Source organism: Eutrigla gurnardus (assembly GCF_963514095.1).
Source record: "Eutrigla gurnardus genome assembly, chromosome: 20".
In the NCBI taxonomy this organism is placed as follows: Eukaryota; Metazoa; Chordata; class Actinopteri; order Perciformes; family Triglidae; genus Eutrigla; species Eutrigla gurnardus.
The window spans coordinates 3,204,741-3,220,946 of NC_139931.1; the positions used below are offsets into that span (position 1 = coordinate 3,204,741).

At 43.4% G+C, this 16,206-nt stretch overlaps 1 protein-coding gene across 1 annotated transcript; it reads left to right on the forward strand.

Annotated features, from left to right (window-relative positions):
* The first annotated feature begins 850 nt into the window (after window positions 1–850).
* Window positions 851–15,639, forward strand: usp31 (ubiquitin specific peptidase 31). Its single transcript, XM_084036777.1, has 16 exons — window positions 851–2,037; window positions 2,131–2,265; window positions 2,569–2,663; window positions 2,758–2,850; window positions 3,273–3,408; window positions 4,044–4,191; window positions 4,290–4,470; window positions 4,624–4,735; window positions 4,874–4,968; window positions 5,589–5,666; window positions 6,770–6,899; window positions 7,193–7,312; window positions 7,991–8,216; window positions 8,297–8,455; window positions 8,568–8,720; window positions 9,909–15,639. Exons 1-16 carry the CDS (start codon window positions 1,513–1,515, stop codon window positions 11,393–11,395), a joined length of 3,873 nt encoding a protein of 1,290 aa, XP_083892903.1. The 5' UTR covers window positions 851–1,512; the 3' UTR covers window positions 11,396–15,639.
* The last annotated feature ends 567 nt before the right edge of the window (window positions 15,640–16,206 follow it).

A 16,206-nucleotide genomic window follows, 5' to 3' on the forward strand; every position in this document is an offset into this window, starting at 1 on the left:
ACAACAAAACAACCGTCACTCAAACATCTGAATGTATTATCTCCGGGAAATGTTGCTTCACAGTTATTGACATGACGAGCGTAACAAACTCAGACTCTCTTCAGGCACGTTATCACAGAGAGTGATGAAACTAATCATACAATAGCAGCATGATATTAATTCTTCACATTACTGGTTTATATATATATACATATATATATATATATATATATATATATATGTTGTACATCTTAATCACAATATAGCCAACATGTTTTATTAACATCCACATCAGAATGTTGCCTCTAAGATTACAGAAGGCAAACAGAACTGGAACAGTGTGACCATCGTGACACAACTCTTCCTTTTATGATTATCATTGACTTTATCATTCGTTCTCTGTTGCTGAATTCTTATAATCTATATTGCAACTACAAGACAAAGCAGTCACCACACATACGATATTTAGGAATGGTTGGTAATTATTGACCATAAGCCAAAAGATCTAGTCTTCTAAAACAATTTTGTTGACAACATCTGGTATAAATGGCCACATTTGCAGTTGAAAAAATAAGCAGTATATGAAAACAGCCTGTTATGCAAATTCATTATTTGAGGATGTGTTATTCATTCATTGTTCTGATTCTGGTGAGCAGATACCTTTCCTTAAAGTAATGCAAAATTAAAAAAGAGAGCCTTTGTTTATATATCAGTATGCACAAGTAAATAATTGGCCATTAATAGCTGGCTAAGTCTACATTTAATCGAGTAAAAAAAACAAAACAGGGTTTTCACAGGCTGCTGTGCTCACGCCAGTCCAGCAGGTGGCGGTATTGCAGCCGTAAAGCAGCTCACTGAGCTGCCAACACAAACACGGACAACACGAAGAAGACGTAAAAACGATTCTGCTTTTAGCTTAGCCCGAATGTGCCTCCAAATATGTGACAAATGTGAGGATAACTTCATTTCGGACCAGTTCTCCACGTTTCCCGCCGTTTCACACAAACAATGGCGGACTATCGGGATGTGATGAACGTGGACATCTCCACCGGAAAAGGACTGTTGCCGATCCTGCTGGCTGCTTGTTGTTATTGTAGCTAGCGCTAGCTAATTAGCCAACACTGCTGTCTTTGGCTCTCATCACAACTGACGTTGATTCATTGCTGCGGGGCAAAAACACAACAAAAACGAGGTAACTCTGGAGAAAGTTGCAGGCATCAGAACCAGACCATAGCAATGTTTACGTTTTAACTCATTATGTAATTTGCTTTAGCCCGTTTTTTTAAAGGCATTGTTGTAATGCTAACGTTATTCTGACAAATGGAATTAAGTTTCGAAGCAGACATCCGCCGTTAAAATGACATTACTGGCGAAGGTCAGCTAACAACGTTGTCCAGCAGTGGTTGCTGTCTGCGTGTTTGGAGATGGAGCGACAGACAGCAGCCAGTGAGGTGGCTCTGGTTCTTCGCAGCACGTCTCTCTGAGTTGTGAACACCCGTGCAAACAACAACAACAACAACAAAAGAGATAATCATGTCTTGCAAAGCGGCCATCAAGGACAAGAAGTCGAGCTTCAGCAAGAAGCTGTTCCGGCGAGGCTCCGTGCGCTCGGTGGGCAGCTTCATGAGCAGATTCCTGCGGACGCTCACGGCGTTGTCACACTTTGGCTCCGAGGTGCAAACGGAAGACGACAAGGACGATGGCGGATTCTCCACTTTTAAATCTGGGAGCAAAGATGTGCCCATGGACGACGGGGACCTGGCGGGGCTCCTGTCCGGGGAGAGGGTCCCCGGGGTGTCGGGCCTCAAGAACCACGGGAACACCTGCTTCATGAACGCCATCCTGCAGTGTCTCAGCAACACCGAGCTCTTCGCCGAGTACCTGGTCCTGGAGCACTACAAGGGCGAGGAGCTGGACGAGGACAGACCCAAGACCAACGGCGTGCTCCTGCAGAAGAAGGGTCCTCTGGCCAAAGGGGAAGTCACGGAGCAGCTGTCGGGACTGGTGCGGGCTTTGTGGACGTTTGAGTACACGCCGCAGCACAGCAGGGAGTTCAAGGTAAATGCATCCTCAGTGTGCGTCCTTATTGAGTATGCATCCTCAATGTATGTTCAGGGTCCGCATCTACTTTTTGGACTTTGTTTGTTGCAGAATGCGGTGTCGAAAAATGCCACCCAGTTTAAAGGGAACGCTCAGCACGATGCTCAGGAGTTTCTGCTGTGGCTGCTGGACAGAGTTCACGAGGACCTGAACACCGTCAACCCCAACATCAGGCCTGCCATGAAGGTGTGTTGGGAAGACTTGGAGGGGGGGTTTGTTATGGACACAGCTGGGATTGCATGACACATTTCCCCCCTTAAGGGGGAAAAATAGTTATTCCAGTTTTTATGGCGGGGCTGTTTTGTTGCATTGCATTATAAGTAACTCAATCCTTCTGGTCACAAATTGGCTGTACTCTCAGTCCTGTTCAGCAAGGCTAGCCTGGTCTTGTTTTCCCTTCTGGATTCCCTCGAGCAGAACACATGGAGGCTGACCCCGATTGACTGGTGTTATTTACCTGACAAGTAAAACCTGTTTGTGTTTCTTCAGCCACCCATTGAAGAAGACGATCAAAGCTTAGAGGGGCCATCTCCGCCCCTTTCTGCCGGCTCGTTCGTACAAGAACTGTTTCAGGCTCAGTACAGGTAGGCTTTATGTTCAGTAAAAGTTTCTCCCAGTATGGCCGCCTTATCTCTCTGCTATATGAGGGGTTACACTTTTATTCTCTCCCCTCAACAGATCTTCTCTTACTTGCCCACATTGCCAAAAGCAGAGCAATACGTTTGATCCCTTCCTCTGCATCTCCTTACCGATCCCACTGCCTCACACACGGTGAGTTACTTCCTTTGAGCTGTTCAAGGTGTGACAGGTTTTTACTTGTTCACGACTTATTACTCCTTTATAAAGGTTTATTCAGTAAACCCTTGTGCATTACTAAAGTAAGCATTCACAGGAACAGTAATCTTTAAAAAGGTTTTCAGAAAAGATGTTTATCCTACCATCGAATTCAAGTTTACGAGAACCTGAAGCAAATATCAGTATGTGTTGTTACAGAAGAAGGAATGTAATACATGAGTGTGTAGGGGGGGGGGCTTGAGGGTGCAGCAAACAGATGTGGGAGGAGTGTGCACTTTTTTACACCAAAACAACTCTCCAATAATACTCTAATAAATGTAAAGCATGCTTTAAAGCAGGGGCAGCCGTGTTTGCATGGTAAAGTATGTTAAATCGGTATGTTTTCTTTGTGTTATCAGGCCCCTGTATGTGACGGTGGTCTACCAGGGGAAGTACTCTCACTGTATGAGGATCGGAGTCGCCGTTCCCCTCAACAGCACCGTCTACCGCCTCAGAGATGCCGTGTCACGTGAGACCAAGATCCCGATGGACCAGGTGCTATTCCTGTTTCCTCGTCGACTCGGGGTCTCCGTGAGACTCAGTGACGCTCGAGTCACATAATGTTAGCTCAGTGTTCCTGTCAGCCAGTTCCACTGTGTGCTAACATTGATTAAAGCTGGCGGGATGACAACGCCGCAAGAGTAAATATAAATGAGGGCTTAAACGGGGCTCATTTTTCTATTAATGGTACGAGACATTAGAGGGATAATTTGACTCCTTATCTGTGGGCGTCCAATCAATGCTGATGGTAAATGTTGTTCACTGAATCGTGGCTGTGTTGACCTTGAAGCTCTCTCCTGCTGAAGAGGAGCTGTGCCTACATGTCCCAGGATGCATTGCAAAGGAACAGCAATTCAGCTGTTTGACAAATAAACAAAAGAAAGAATAGTAGAAAAGTTCTCACAAAAATACAACCAATTAAAGCTTCTCTAGTTGAATTGTTAACTCGTCATAAAACACTTCATTCAAACTGGATAAAAACAAATTAAAACACTCGGTTTTGGTTGCAATAAATGCTTCATTCACAGAGTAAGCTGTGAGGTTAGATGAGATCTGGATGGGTCTGTGCTGTTTTTCTCGCTGCAGAAGAACAACATTATATTATAACGTTCTCTTTTCTTCTCTTTCAGTTTGTTTTGACAGAAATGTACTACGACGGTTTTCATCGGTCATTTTGTGATGATGATGACGATCTTGAAATCATCCAAGAGAGTGATTCCATATTTGCCTTCGAGACACCCGAGACCTTCAAACTGGAAAACATACGCACAAAAAGAGGTAAATCATACTTAATATTTTGGGGATATTCTGCTCTTTTCCCGCCCCCCCCACATTAAATTAATAGGGAATCTCTGTTGTTTGTTGTTGTTTCACAGGAAGTCTTCTGGCAAACCTGAATCATAACAACTTGAAGTACGGGACAGAAATCAGCAGGACTCCATCTTTCATGCAAGGAGCCATGACTCCTCTAACGGCATCCCCGAATAAAAACCTTGGACCAGAAAAAATCATCCTTCTGGTGTGCAACAGGGCCTGTAGTGGTCACCAAGGAAAGAGGTACTGCAATCACACTATGTAGGTTTTAATGCTAATCTGTCCTCACATGCCATTTTTCATGTTAATAACAAAGACATAATATCTATGTATTCGTATTCAAAGCTTCCTGGACAAATAGATCGCTAACAAACTCCACACGTGATGATGTTTCAGGTTCGGCCTGCCGTTCGTACTCTACATGGAGCGCACGGTGACCTGGGACGCTCTACAGAAAGAGATCCTGGAGAAAATGCGTCATCTATTGAGGCCGGGGGTCTACATTCAGGTAGGAACCAGCAGCTGGGTTGAGCCTCCAGAACCAGTGTAATTATTGTGAAATTCCTGGTAGAGTGAAATTATTAATGAGACCGCCTGCCGCGTTTGCTCGTTAATAAGCCTGACTCACAGCGGCGTCTCTGTTCAGGTTGGACCTTTCAGTCTACGGGTCGTTGGCGTCGTCGGCATCACCTACCTCCTTCCTCAAGACGAGCGGCCGCTGTGTCACCCGACTGTAGAAAGGTCACTTCTGCTGTTTACCACCACATCTGTGTGCCGCTCATCTAACGCTGAGTGTTATGAACAAATATGTATATTGTGGTTTGAAAGTGCTCACATACTTCTCTTTGATGCAGCATGTCGAGTGCATGCGTTTATACATTTCAGCTGATCGTTGATCATTAATAATGGGGTGAGGTCATCAATCCTTTTCATCTCACAGACCTGCTCTGATGACATGACCCGACATGATTTTGGCTGCTTGTTAAAATGCTGGCTCAGCATGTTTGGCGATGTGAGTTTGCAAAATAAAAACAGGCCACGACATAGTTGCTCAACAGAGAAGTATGAGTCACAGTGACATCAGTTGTTTTTGTCGTTACTCTGATTGATCAATGCTTTCATGACGAGGTCTTACTGTAGAAATACATTTAAACTTCTAAACGACATCTGCGTTTTGAGCATAACTGAAGTATATAATTTTCCATATTGAAATAATTAATTCTCCAAAGCACTGACCCCATTTTTAAAATGCATGTAATTGCACAGATTCCTACAGTGACTTCAATGAAGGAATAAAATACTTTTTATAAACGTCTGCCTAACTGACGTTTCCTTTCCCACTCTTGTTGTTTCCTCTACAGAGCATACAAGTCCTGTGGACAAGGAGGACCTCCTCATGTGAAGATCGTGGTGGAGTGGGACAAAGAGACCAAGGACTAGTGAGTAAAAACAAAGAAATTTCACAGTATGTTTGTTCTGCACGGAATGAAAATCAAGCCACGGTGTTGACATTTGTTTTCTGTAATCTTCATGGAACACATATTGGATTTCTTAGAGCTAGACTGCATATATATTACATTAAAGCACGGTGTTCTTCTGAAATAACGGGTCATTTTAATGACTCGCCCGTGAGATCGAAGGCGTAATTTATTGTAATTTGAATCAAGGCAAACACGTTTGTCTGTGTAAGCGGTTATGTAGAATGCATAATTTAGACGACAGGATCAGATTTGATATGAATAATAAAATAGGCCTTTATATTGCAGTGGTATTGCAGCCATGACAGATATGAGGCATTATTATAAAGTGTTTGAATTCGTCTGTTTTTTTAGCCTTTATTGGTCAATCATTGGCTTAGAAGGCAACACCTTGTTACCATCACAAAATCTGAACATGCCAACATCCTCTATGAGAGGCCAAATGTGGATCAAATCGATGGTGACAGTCATTTCATTGTGCAGGATTTCTCCAGGAACTGTCAAGTTAAGCAGCTCCTCAATCTTCCCAAAGGGATATTTTGCAGGACTAAACCCTTTCCGAGCCTCTGCTCTTCATCACAGTATTTGCTTTTGCTAAATAAACTTGCTTAATCTCCTTACAAATGGGCTTAATTTGAAACAGTTGTGGTTTTAAACCACAAGTAAACACACGGGCCTGAAGTTCCCCGCCCACGCAAATCCATGACACATCTGCTCTCAGTGCTTTACTTACGCCAATTATTTGATGTGGTAATCACAACACACACACACACACACACACACACACACACACACACACATACACACACACACACACACACACACACACACACATATCAATCAAATAGAAGTCTCGTCTATCTGTAGTTTCCTGTAGTTGATGTTTGTGCAGGTATTGTTAGTTCATTATATCAAAAAGGACAAACTGGATTACTGTAACTGGATTAAATATTACAAATACACCGACTGTCTTGTAATATTTAACTACTTCACTGATCTACGATCAGATCTCATGATCTTCACATGACTGCTATCGAATGAATGAATGCTTCGTGTTCCCACAGCCTGTTCGGACACACTGAGGAGGAGTACATTCCCGACGCCGAGAGTGTGTATCTGCACCGGGAACAGCATCATCAGCCGCAGGCCTGCACCCTCGCTCAGTGCTTCCAGCTCTACACCAAGGAGGAGCAGGTAACACACCGTTATGCACTCAGACATACCAAGCAAACACCGGCCGGCTGTCTGACATTAGAAAATAAATGTTAGGTCCGCCTTGGTTCATGTTGGCGTCTCACACTCCTCTCACACACACACACACACACACACACACTGTGGTTTTGACTCTGGAGGGGGAACGAGGGGGAACGAGGGAAAGCCTAGGGCCGTTTCCCGTGTGAGGCCTGTTTTCTAAGCGGTGCGATGTGATTGGTCGTTGATGGCCTGGATTGTGTGTGTGTATGTATGTGTGTGTGTGTGTGTTTCAGCTGGCTCCAGACGATGCCTGGCGCTGCCCTCACTGCAAGCAGCTGCAGCAAGGCCGCATCAAGCTGAGCCTGTGGACGCTGCCGGATGTTCTCATACTGCATCTGAAGAGGTTCAGACAGGTATTTCCAACGCAACCAAAAACTGCTCAACGGGAAGCCGAAACTAGATCCTATCACTCGTTTTTATTTTGCTTAAAGTTGTTGCTCACTTTGTTTGTGTTGGACTTAATGCTAGCATATCATTCTGGTATCAGGGATGGGCACTTGGTGAGGGTAAAGGTATAATTACTTCTCAGTACTGCTGAAATGTGTCTGTAGGACTGGCTAATGAAACAACTGACATCAAATATCTGATTTGTTTTCTTTTCCTTTGATCTGAAAGTTGAGTTTTTAAATATTTAAATATTTTGAGGTGAATTCTTCCTCTTAAGATCTATGGCTTTATTTGTATATATTTATATTTCCCAAACATTGTGTAAGGCAACAGCAGACTTCTAACAAAAGGTCCCGAGGCCAGATTTCATGTCAATATTGAAACTTGAAATGATGCCCAGCCTCTCAGTGTGTTTAAGATACCTGATTGTATTTTATGAAGCATCCATCCTCTGTAAGTTTGACTAAGTGGATCATAAAAGCCAGGAAGCTGCTGGCTGCCAATCCTAATAAATAATAAAGCAGTTTAAAGTAGTGATTGTATCTACAGCGCACCACAAATAAACCCAGACATGTGCTTTGGGCTGCAACAAGTCGGCCGTCGTTCTCTAAATGCTGCTGTGTTGATCTCGTCTCGTCGTCCAGGAGGGGGATCGGAGGGTGAAGATGCAGAACATGGTGAGGTTCCCTCTGATGGGGATGGACATGGCGCCTCACGTGGTGAAGAGAAGCCAGAGCAGCTGGAGTTTACCCTCCCATTGGTCGCCGTGGAGACGTCCGTATGGGCTGGGCAGAAACCCCGACGACTACCTGTATGACCTGTACGCCGTGTGCAACCACCACGGGAACATGCATGGAGGCCACTACACAGGTAGCGTTCCCGTTCAGAAGGCTGTATGGGAGATATTAAGACCGGATCGTTACACGTTCTCCCCTGTGCTCCCCACTCAGCGTACTGTAAGAACTCCATCGACGGGCAGTGGTACTGCTTCGACGACAGCGAGGTTTCACCGGTAGCTGACGATGACGTGTGTCAGCAGACGGCGTATATTCTCTTCTACCAGCGGAGGACAGTCATCCCCTCCTGGTCAGCCAACAGCTCGGTTGCTGGTCGGTATTTATTTCCTCATATCTGCTTTATTTACAAGTCATTATGTATTTATTTAATATGCCTCACCCTGATCTGAACCTTTAAAACAAGCGTTTTTATCGTCTTTTACAGGTTCCACCAGCTCGTCCCTGTGTGACCACTGGATCAACAGGTTGCCTGGCAGTAGGCCGGCCAGCTTGGCCTCCGGAGCCTCGTCCAGACGGACCTCTCTGGCATCACTGGCCGAGTCAGTAGAGTTTCCAGTAGAGCGCAATGAAGACGATGGTGGGTCATTGCTTAGAATTCTTATAATACATTTGCTTTCACAGGTGCCAGATGAGAATTATTTGTGGTGCTGCTTTGTATGCATTTGTGTGGCAAAACATCAGTTCTAGACCAAGATGATGGAAGTAAAAGGTTTGAAAGAGTTTGTACTTATTGGGTCTCAGTGAAACATAAGCACCTACAAAGTGCAATACTTCCACTGACAATGTTACCGTTGGAAACAGAAGGTTTCCTAGAGATCCTTACTCTCCCACATGAACCCGATTTCAACAGTCTTTTTTTAAAGAGGGGCTGAAAGTGATGTGATGGGTGTGAGAAAGAAAACCTCACAGATGGAGTGAATCCAAATTGAGACAGATGGTGGCTCCGGCTGCTGTTTGTGGTTAATATAAATGTAGTGTGTGTTTTACACTCCTCAATACACGGTCAGCAAAGTCTCCAAAACTACAACTTTCACAGATCACTTCCAAGTGATTGAAGGTGTTCACCGATACAAACATTTTTTATTACGTAGGTTTGGCTTTAAATGTGGCATCAATATTTAACATAAGAATGAATAATGAAAAAAAGGCCTCTTCATTAATAATTAAATGCCTTTTTGACGATAAACAAGACTTCAAATAATAAGGAATTATGTATAAAAAGGGCTTTCAATGAAAGTAAAGATATTTTCTCCAGCTTCAAAAACACAAAAACACACTCAATCAGAAAAGTTCAGACAAATAGAAGAAGTCTCAAGTAGAGCAGAGTTTCTGGCTGAAATAAGGTCTGCATTCATGTGAGGAAGGAACAGAAAACCCAGAGTGAGCCGTCCCTCTTAAGCCCTAAAGAAAGGGCGTCGTCACAATCTGATTGGCCAAGAGGGGAAGTGCCCCAAGCTGCTCTCACTTCTTAATTAGGAGTCAGCCTCCACACCTGCACAGGTGATCTGGATGAGCCTCCAATCAACTCAGAGTCGTGACATTGAGTTAAAATTACTTGGGGAAGAAAGGAAACGCCAAACACCAAATAGTTTATGATTTACTCATTTATTAAATGTATTTACACACAAAGAACTTTAGAATGGTTGTTTTTCTAATTTAGAATGAGGGTTTCTAACGGCCTCTCAATAGAATAGAATATAATTACTCTATTAATCCCAGACTGGGGAAACATACATATCTCTTTTCAATGTTTCCTTGTCTTTAGGAGGATTCTCGGTCCGCCCCTTTGTGAGGAGCATCCAGCACCAGAGCTCGTCCTCCAGGTCGTCCGTCGCTAGCCCGTTAGCCTTCAGCGACAGCGGGATAAAGCCTTCTTGGTCTCTCTCTGCGAAGCTGCACATGAGATCCAACTCGCCGTCACGTTTCTCCCTCGACTCTCGATGTTCTCCTCCTCTGGAGAGGATAGGAGAGGCCTGCGATGACAAGGTCTCCACGTCCTGCTTTGGCAGCTACAGTAGACACGAACGCTACTTTGGCAGCAGGACGCCACTGTCTATGATGGAGAGCAACTTCAGCGACCAGGACAACAATAAGAGGTTCGTGGACATGATGTACTGCAGGGCTCCCACGCCCGTGGAAAAGAAGAGCGCCAAAAATGAGGCGACTGAAAACAACAACCAGATCACAGCTATAGACCAAAACATTCTCCCCGCCCAAGCTACGCCCTCCAAAGAACAGAAACGCAAGAGCAGTATTGGAGGATTTGCCTCAAAGGCAGAAAACGCAGGCTCCGCAAAGACTTCCAGCAAAGTGGAGCAAGAGAAAACCTCCAAAAAACGTTTGTGCTCCACCTATAAGATCTCCAATGTTGAGACGTCTTCCAGTACGCCCGTGAAAGGCAAAAAGGTAAGCAATACTAAAGAAAAGACTGTCAATGCCAAGAAAAGCACCTCTACACCTTGTGGGACTCCTTCCAAAACAAAGGAGGCAGCTCGACCTCTTGATGCAACGCCACAACGTAAGCCATTCGTCCGCTCCACGCCTCAGTCCTCCGCTTCGCCCTCGCCAACCGCAAAGAAGAACTCCGGCGTCGCCGAGAAAAGCTCCGCGAGCGGTCGGAAAAGGCTGGTGGAAAGGAGCTTCAGCAGAGATTCTATGCACACCAGTCCGCTGGCCGATGGCCTCCGAGGCAGCTTGGTCGCCCGCTCTTCGTTGCCGAAGAGCGGGGAAAGCAACCGGCCCGAGAGGAGATCCGTGAGGAGCTCCAGTAGCAGTTCTTCTGTCACAAGCCTGCGCTCCCCCAGCGTGTCCACCAGAGACCTGCAGCGCAGCAGCAAGTCTGAGGAGAAAGGCTTGTCCTTCTTCAAGAATGCCCTCCGACAAAGGGAAAGCCGCCGGTCGGCTGATTTGGGCAAAAGCACCCTGCTTGCCAAAAAGGCCTCGGAGAGGATGTGCAAGCAGAACGGACAAGCCAAGGACGTCACCGGGGACGCCGGAAAGAATGGAGACGCTGTGTCTTCACAGACGTCCATAGAGACCCGTGGAGGTGAGTCCAAGTCAGACACAAAGGAGTCTTCCAAGCCCCCCAGCTCTCTCAGTCGCACTCTATTAAACGTTGGCAAGTCCAAGTCTTCCACTTCTGAAGTCAAGACTCCCGCTAAGGGGAAGAAGCCCCTCGAAAGGATGGCATCTTCCCGAAAGCTGTCGTCAAGCATGCAATCTCCCGCACGTACAACAAAGAGGCCTCAGTGATATATATATTATATCCATAGTTAACTTACATAATGCAGCTATTTTCTTTGTGCCTAAGTTTCAGTGAGCACCAGACGTATTTGTAAAGAGACGCATTTTTGGAGGTTATGCCTTTGCATTGGATTCATACGTTGGCGCTGAGGTTTAATTGGCAGCAAGTTTGGAGGATTGTTTTGCTCTGCTGGATAAAAAGTACTGTATCATCTGCATATTTGGTGCCAAACGGTTGCTCGGTTTGCTGCCATTTCCCAGTTTTTAAAGTGTATTGTTAGCGGTTCCACCTTTTGTTGAGCAGCAGGTTTGGTTTCGATGCGAGTGAGACAATCGCTTGAGACGTGAGATGTTTTTCTGGCATGGAGGTACGCGAGTATGCATTCAGCTCCACAGCACAAGCCGCTTCCTGTTGTGTGGACTGGAGGCTTAGATGACAGCTGACAGAAATTCCCTGCTGGAATCTTGAAATCTAATTATGTTTCCTTCAAGACAAGACGCTTGTTACATCTTTGAAATGCTGCAAACGTTAAGTTTGTGCCTGCAAAAAACATATTCTGCTGACGAAAACCAGATTTTAGATGCATTTTCGCTTCGTAAGCACCGGCGACGCATCGTTCTCCTTTTCTTTCCATTAAGATGGAAATAAGCTGGCTGTTGGCTGCCGTCTTATAAGCATTTAAAAGTCAACATTAGGAAGAGCAGAGCAGCAATATCAAAAATAGTCTCTGGACAAATGGAGTCTACGCTCACATATACGCACATCAGAAGAGCTTCATTCTAAAACAATAGTGGCTACGCGTTCGCACTTCTTCTCATTGATTGTTTTAAGCCGTTAAAATTGAGATTTCTCCATTCACCTCATGCATTAGTCTCAATCTTAGGAGGAATTTAAATTAACCGATTCACATTTCATGTCTTGAGAGTGTTACAATAACATTGTTTTTAATCTTCCTGATTTATGAAGATTTAAACAAACATCCTGGAGCAAAAAGGATTCGAGAAAGGAATTAGAGACACGTTCTCCAATAGTTTAAGACTTTATTTTTGTTTAATACTAGTACTTTTTCGATAGAAATGTATTTTATCAAACGTTGATTGAAGCTTCTTTCTCAAAGGGACGGGGTGTTTTTGGAATGAAACCCTTTAAAATCAAAGTATATATATACCTGTACAGATATCACATTATAGTATATAGCCTGTTTCTTTTTTTTTGTTTTTTTCATGAGCAAGATGAAAATGATCTTAAGCGCCTTTCAATACTGTACATGGAAACAAATAATTGCCTTTGGCAACATAGTAGTCCTCTACTGTATGCATCACTGTGTAGGAATGTTGTATTGTTCGCACTTTGTAGAGAAAGTAGTTTTCATTTACCCAGAACACACACACTAAGGTAATAATGTCAGTATCTTGTCCTGATTTCAAGGCGTATGGTAGAGAAGGTTGGAAGGACTTGAAATGCTAAAGGGTACATTCATCTCAGCGTTCAGGGGTCTCCCCTCTCCGTCACCTGGTGCTGAAACAGACAGACGCTCCTCCAGCTCTGACGTTTCTTCAATGAGCATATTTTCAAATGCTGACGTCGACAACTGTGACCACACACACACACACACGAGTGAGCCAGAAACCCGCCGTACCTCAGCGGAGAAGTCATTTCCTTTACTTCATCAGGCTGAAACGAGAGCTAATGAACCACTTAGTTCATCGTAGGTTTTTTGAACAGTTGTTTAAATATGCATAGGTAGACTGAATTCTCTCAACTGCGAGGTGGATTTCTTTTTGCAGCAGATGTTGACGTCATTGTAAACAATCAGCATCATCATTGTAGGGAAAACATTTGCAAATGCAATACTCGTACGTTAGATACCAGCATATAGTATGTTTTTAAGGAATGAATGTGGTTATGCCATTAAAAGTCCAACCGTTGGTAATTAGTTTATACTTTAAACCTCTTTGACTTGTAGATCTACAGTATTTCTCTGCTGTTTCTCTGTAGCATCGACCAGGTTTACATCAGTTCTCAGATGGTCTCAGAGGAAGAACCGCTGCGTTTATAGCTGGATGTGTGTTATTTACACGGCCCGTCCCCGCTTTGAGCAATTCAGTGAGAATGCAACAGTTGCATCACATTTTTCTGGTGAAACTGGAAATTCAACCAAACCATTATTGTTTGTAAGTTAAAGCACTTTTGGCAGGTAAATTGTCTACGATGACATTTGTATCTCAAATTCTCATTATTTGAATTTACTGGGACGCTTCTAACGTCTCACCATCATGAAGAAGTCTAGAAGCTTCTCTGCTCAAACGGTCACGGAGCCTGAAGGTAACACGCCGCTGTTTAAATGTGGAGGTGTTCCTGTAGCTGCTCCTTTTTCTACTTTATTAACATTTTAATCAGGAACTTGTGATCGACGCGGGATCGTTTCATGTCACGTGGGCTCGTTGGCCTGTTTTTGTTGAGTTGTCGTGACGAGTTTGCATCTCAGAGCCCGATCGCGACACTAATTAAGACTTTTATTGGATTACATGTCGCCAAAACCCGGTGCATTAAGATCCTGTATTGATGCAGAGAGTCGTTTAGTGACAGACATGACAAACCTTTTATCAGTTGCTTCCAATCATAAACAGTAGATTAATAAATCAGATGGTCCACCTCTAGAGCTCAGAAGGCCATCGGAGACCAGCCAAGTAGTCTGAGGATGAATCCATCCTACCTGTGAAACCAGATGTCATAGATCAACGCCTCGGCATCTTTACGTCATTGATTTTCTTTTTATTGGTCGTCATTGTACATAATCGAGAATGATTAAGGAATGCAAGTATTGCATGAAAACGCTAATGCATGTATTTCATTAACTATGCAAGAGTCTGCAGCTGTGTACAGTAGAAGGTAAGCAGAGCATGGCTACTATATTCCATTGCTTCATTTGCACATCATTCCGATATATTGTAAATTACAGAATATGTCATCTGTACAGTTAAAAGGATTCAACTTAAATCTATCTATTTAATGCCATTTCTTTTGGTATTCTACCATGTAACGTTCAGTCGATTCTTTTTAGTTTTCTCTGTATTTTATTTTGAAATTCTGCTGATCTGTGCTGTCTGGGTGCTCCTACCGAACCTGTGGGTTCCTGTCTTCTTCTTGTTTAATATACTGTTGTACACCAGCAGAGACAACACTATGGATGTGATCATTTCCACTCATTCAGTTAGTGAACCCTGCCACTCTCCAATATAACGGCACGTGAAATAAATACATAATCAATAGAGCTCAATGCAATAAAGAAAGATAGTACATTTGTAGTTTTATATTACAGTATCTAATGAGCAAATACATTCAAATGTAAATGTTCACTTCAGATTTTTTTGTAGTATTTATGCCACGTCAGCCATGATGTGATTTTTATTATTTTTTTATTCAAAACGGACAGTTTAACAGCAAAATGACAACTTCCAAGCTGTAAAGCAGCACCACTGTTTCCTTTCTTCTTCTTCTTCTTCTTCTTTTTTTTTATTATTACTCAGACGTTACGTGATCCTGTGTTTTTGTTGTTGTCGTGACAACGGTCACAAAAAGTTCCACTTCCTGCAGCATCTCTGTGTAATTGCACCACTGAATCACAGTGGCTCCTCCAGATGAACAGCCATGCAGCTGTGTGTGATATTATAAATAACTGAGTTGTGGGTTTGGGGTGATATAGATTTTTGGACATTATTTTTGGGGCAGATAGATATGAGGCTGTTTTCCAGATGTAAACACTATAAACATGTAAAACTGAAACTGTTCAGAAGCCTTAAGCACGAGAACAAACGGTGATCCATCGTTTGTGTCTTTCATTGTGTGATGAATGAATGTCATTTTAATGTTTCTTAAACAAAGAACACTAGTGCTACATGCACGTCTTCCCTTTGACCTTTTTGTCTTTTACTTATCATTCTTCAATCTATCATTCATAAAGCATTTTGTAAATTACAATGCGTTGAGATTTATTGAGGTTTTGCTGTCTTCCTTGTACCGGGTCAGGGTTTTATTTAACATTAGCACCCTTTGTTCTAGCAGTCATTCTCTTTCTTTTCTATTTTCCCTTAAAGTGTGTTGACATTCAGTAGTTCATTAGACCTCGATGTTAATTTATTTCTCTTTTGTTACCATGTATGCACTTTTCATTGTTTTCTTCAAAAGGACAGATGTGTATATACTTTGTTGGTTTACCCATGCAAGTACATGAAAACCTGATTAAACATGTTCAAAGAAGTTCTGCTGGTGTCTGTGTGTCTGTGTGTGTGTGTGTGTGTGTGTGTGCGTGTGTGTGCGTGTGTGTGCGTGTGTGTGCGTGTGTGTGTCTGTGTTAATGTGTCTGTGTGTGCGTGTGTGTGTGTGTGTCTATCTGTGTGTGTGTGTGTGTGTGTGTGTGTCTGTCTGTCTGTCTATCTGTCTTTGTGTGTCTTTGTGTGTGTGTGTGTGTGTGTGTGTGTGTGTCTATGTGTGTCTGTATCTTTGTGTGTTTCTGTGTGTGTGTGTGTGTGGGTGTCTGTATCTTTCTGTGTGTGTGTGTGTGTGTGTGTGTGTGTGTCTTTGTCTCTGTTTGTCTCTGTGTGTGTCTTTGTCTCTCTGTGTGTGTGTGTGTGTGTGTATCTGTATCTGTATCTGTTTGTGTGTGTGTGTTGGTTCGTTCCAACACTAGAGGGAGCTTGTCTCTAACAAATTCTCCACACAAGCAGCTCTGTTTCCTGTTTCTGATGCAGCATTAAAACATTTAAAGTCTGATGTTTAACTTCTGATGGATTCATGTCGGGGAAACCTGAACGCACCT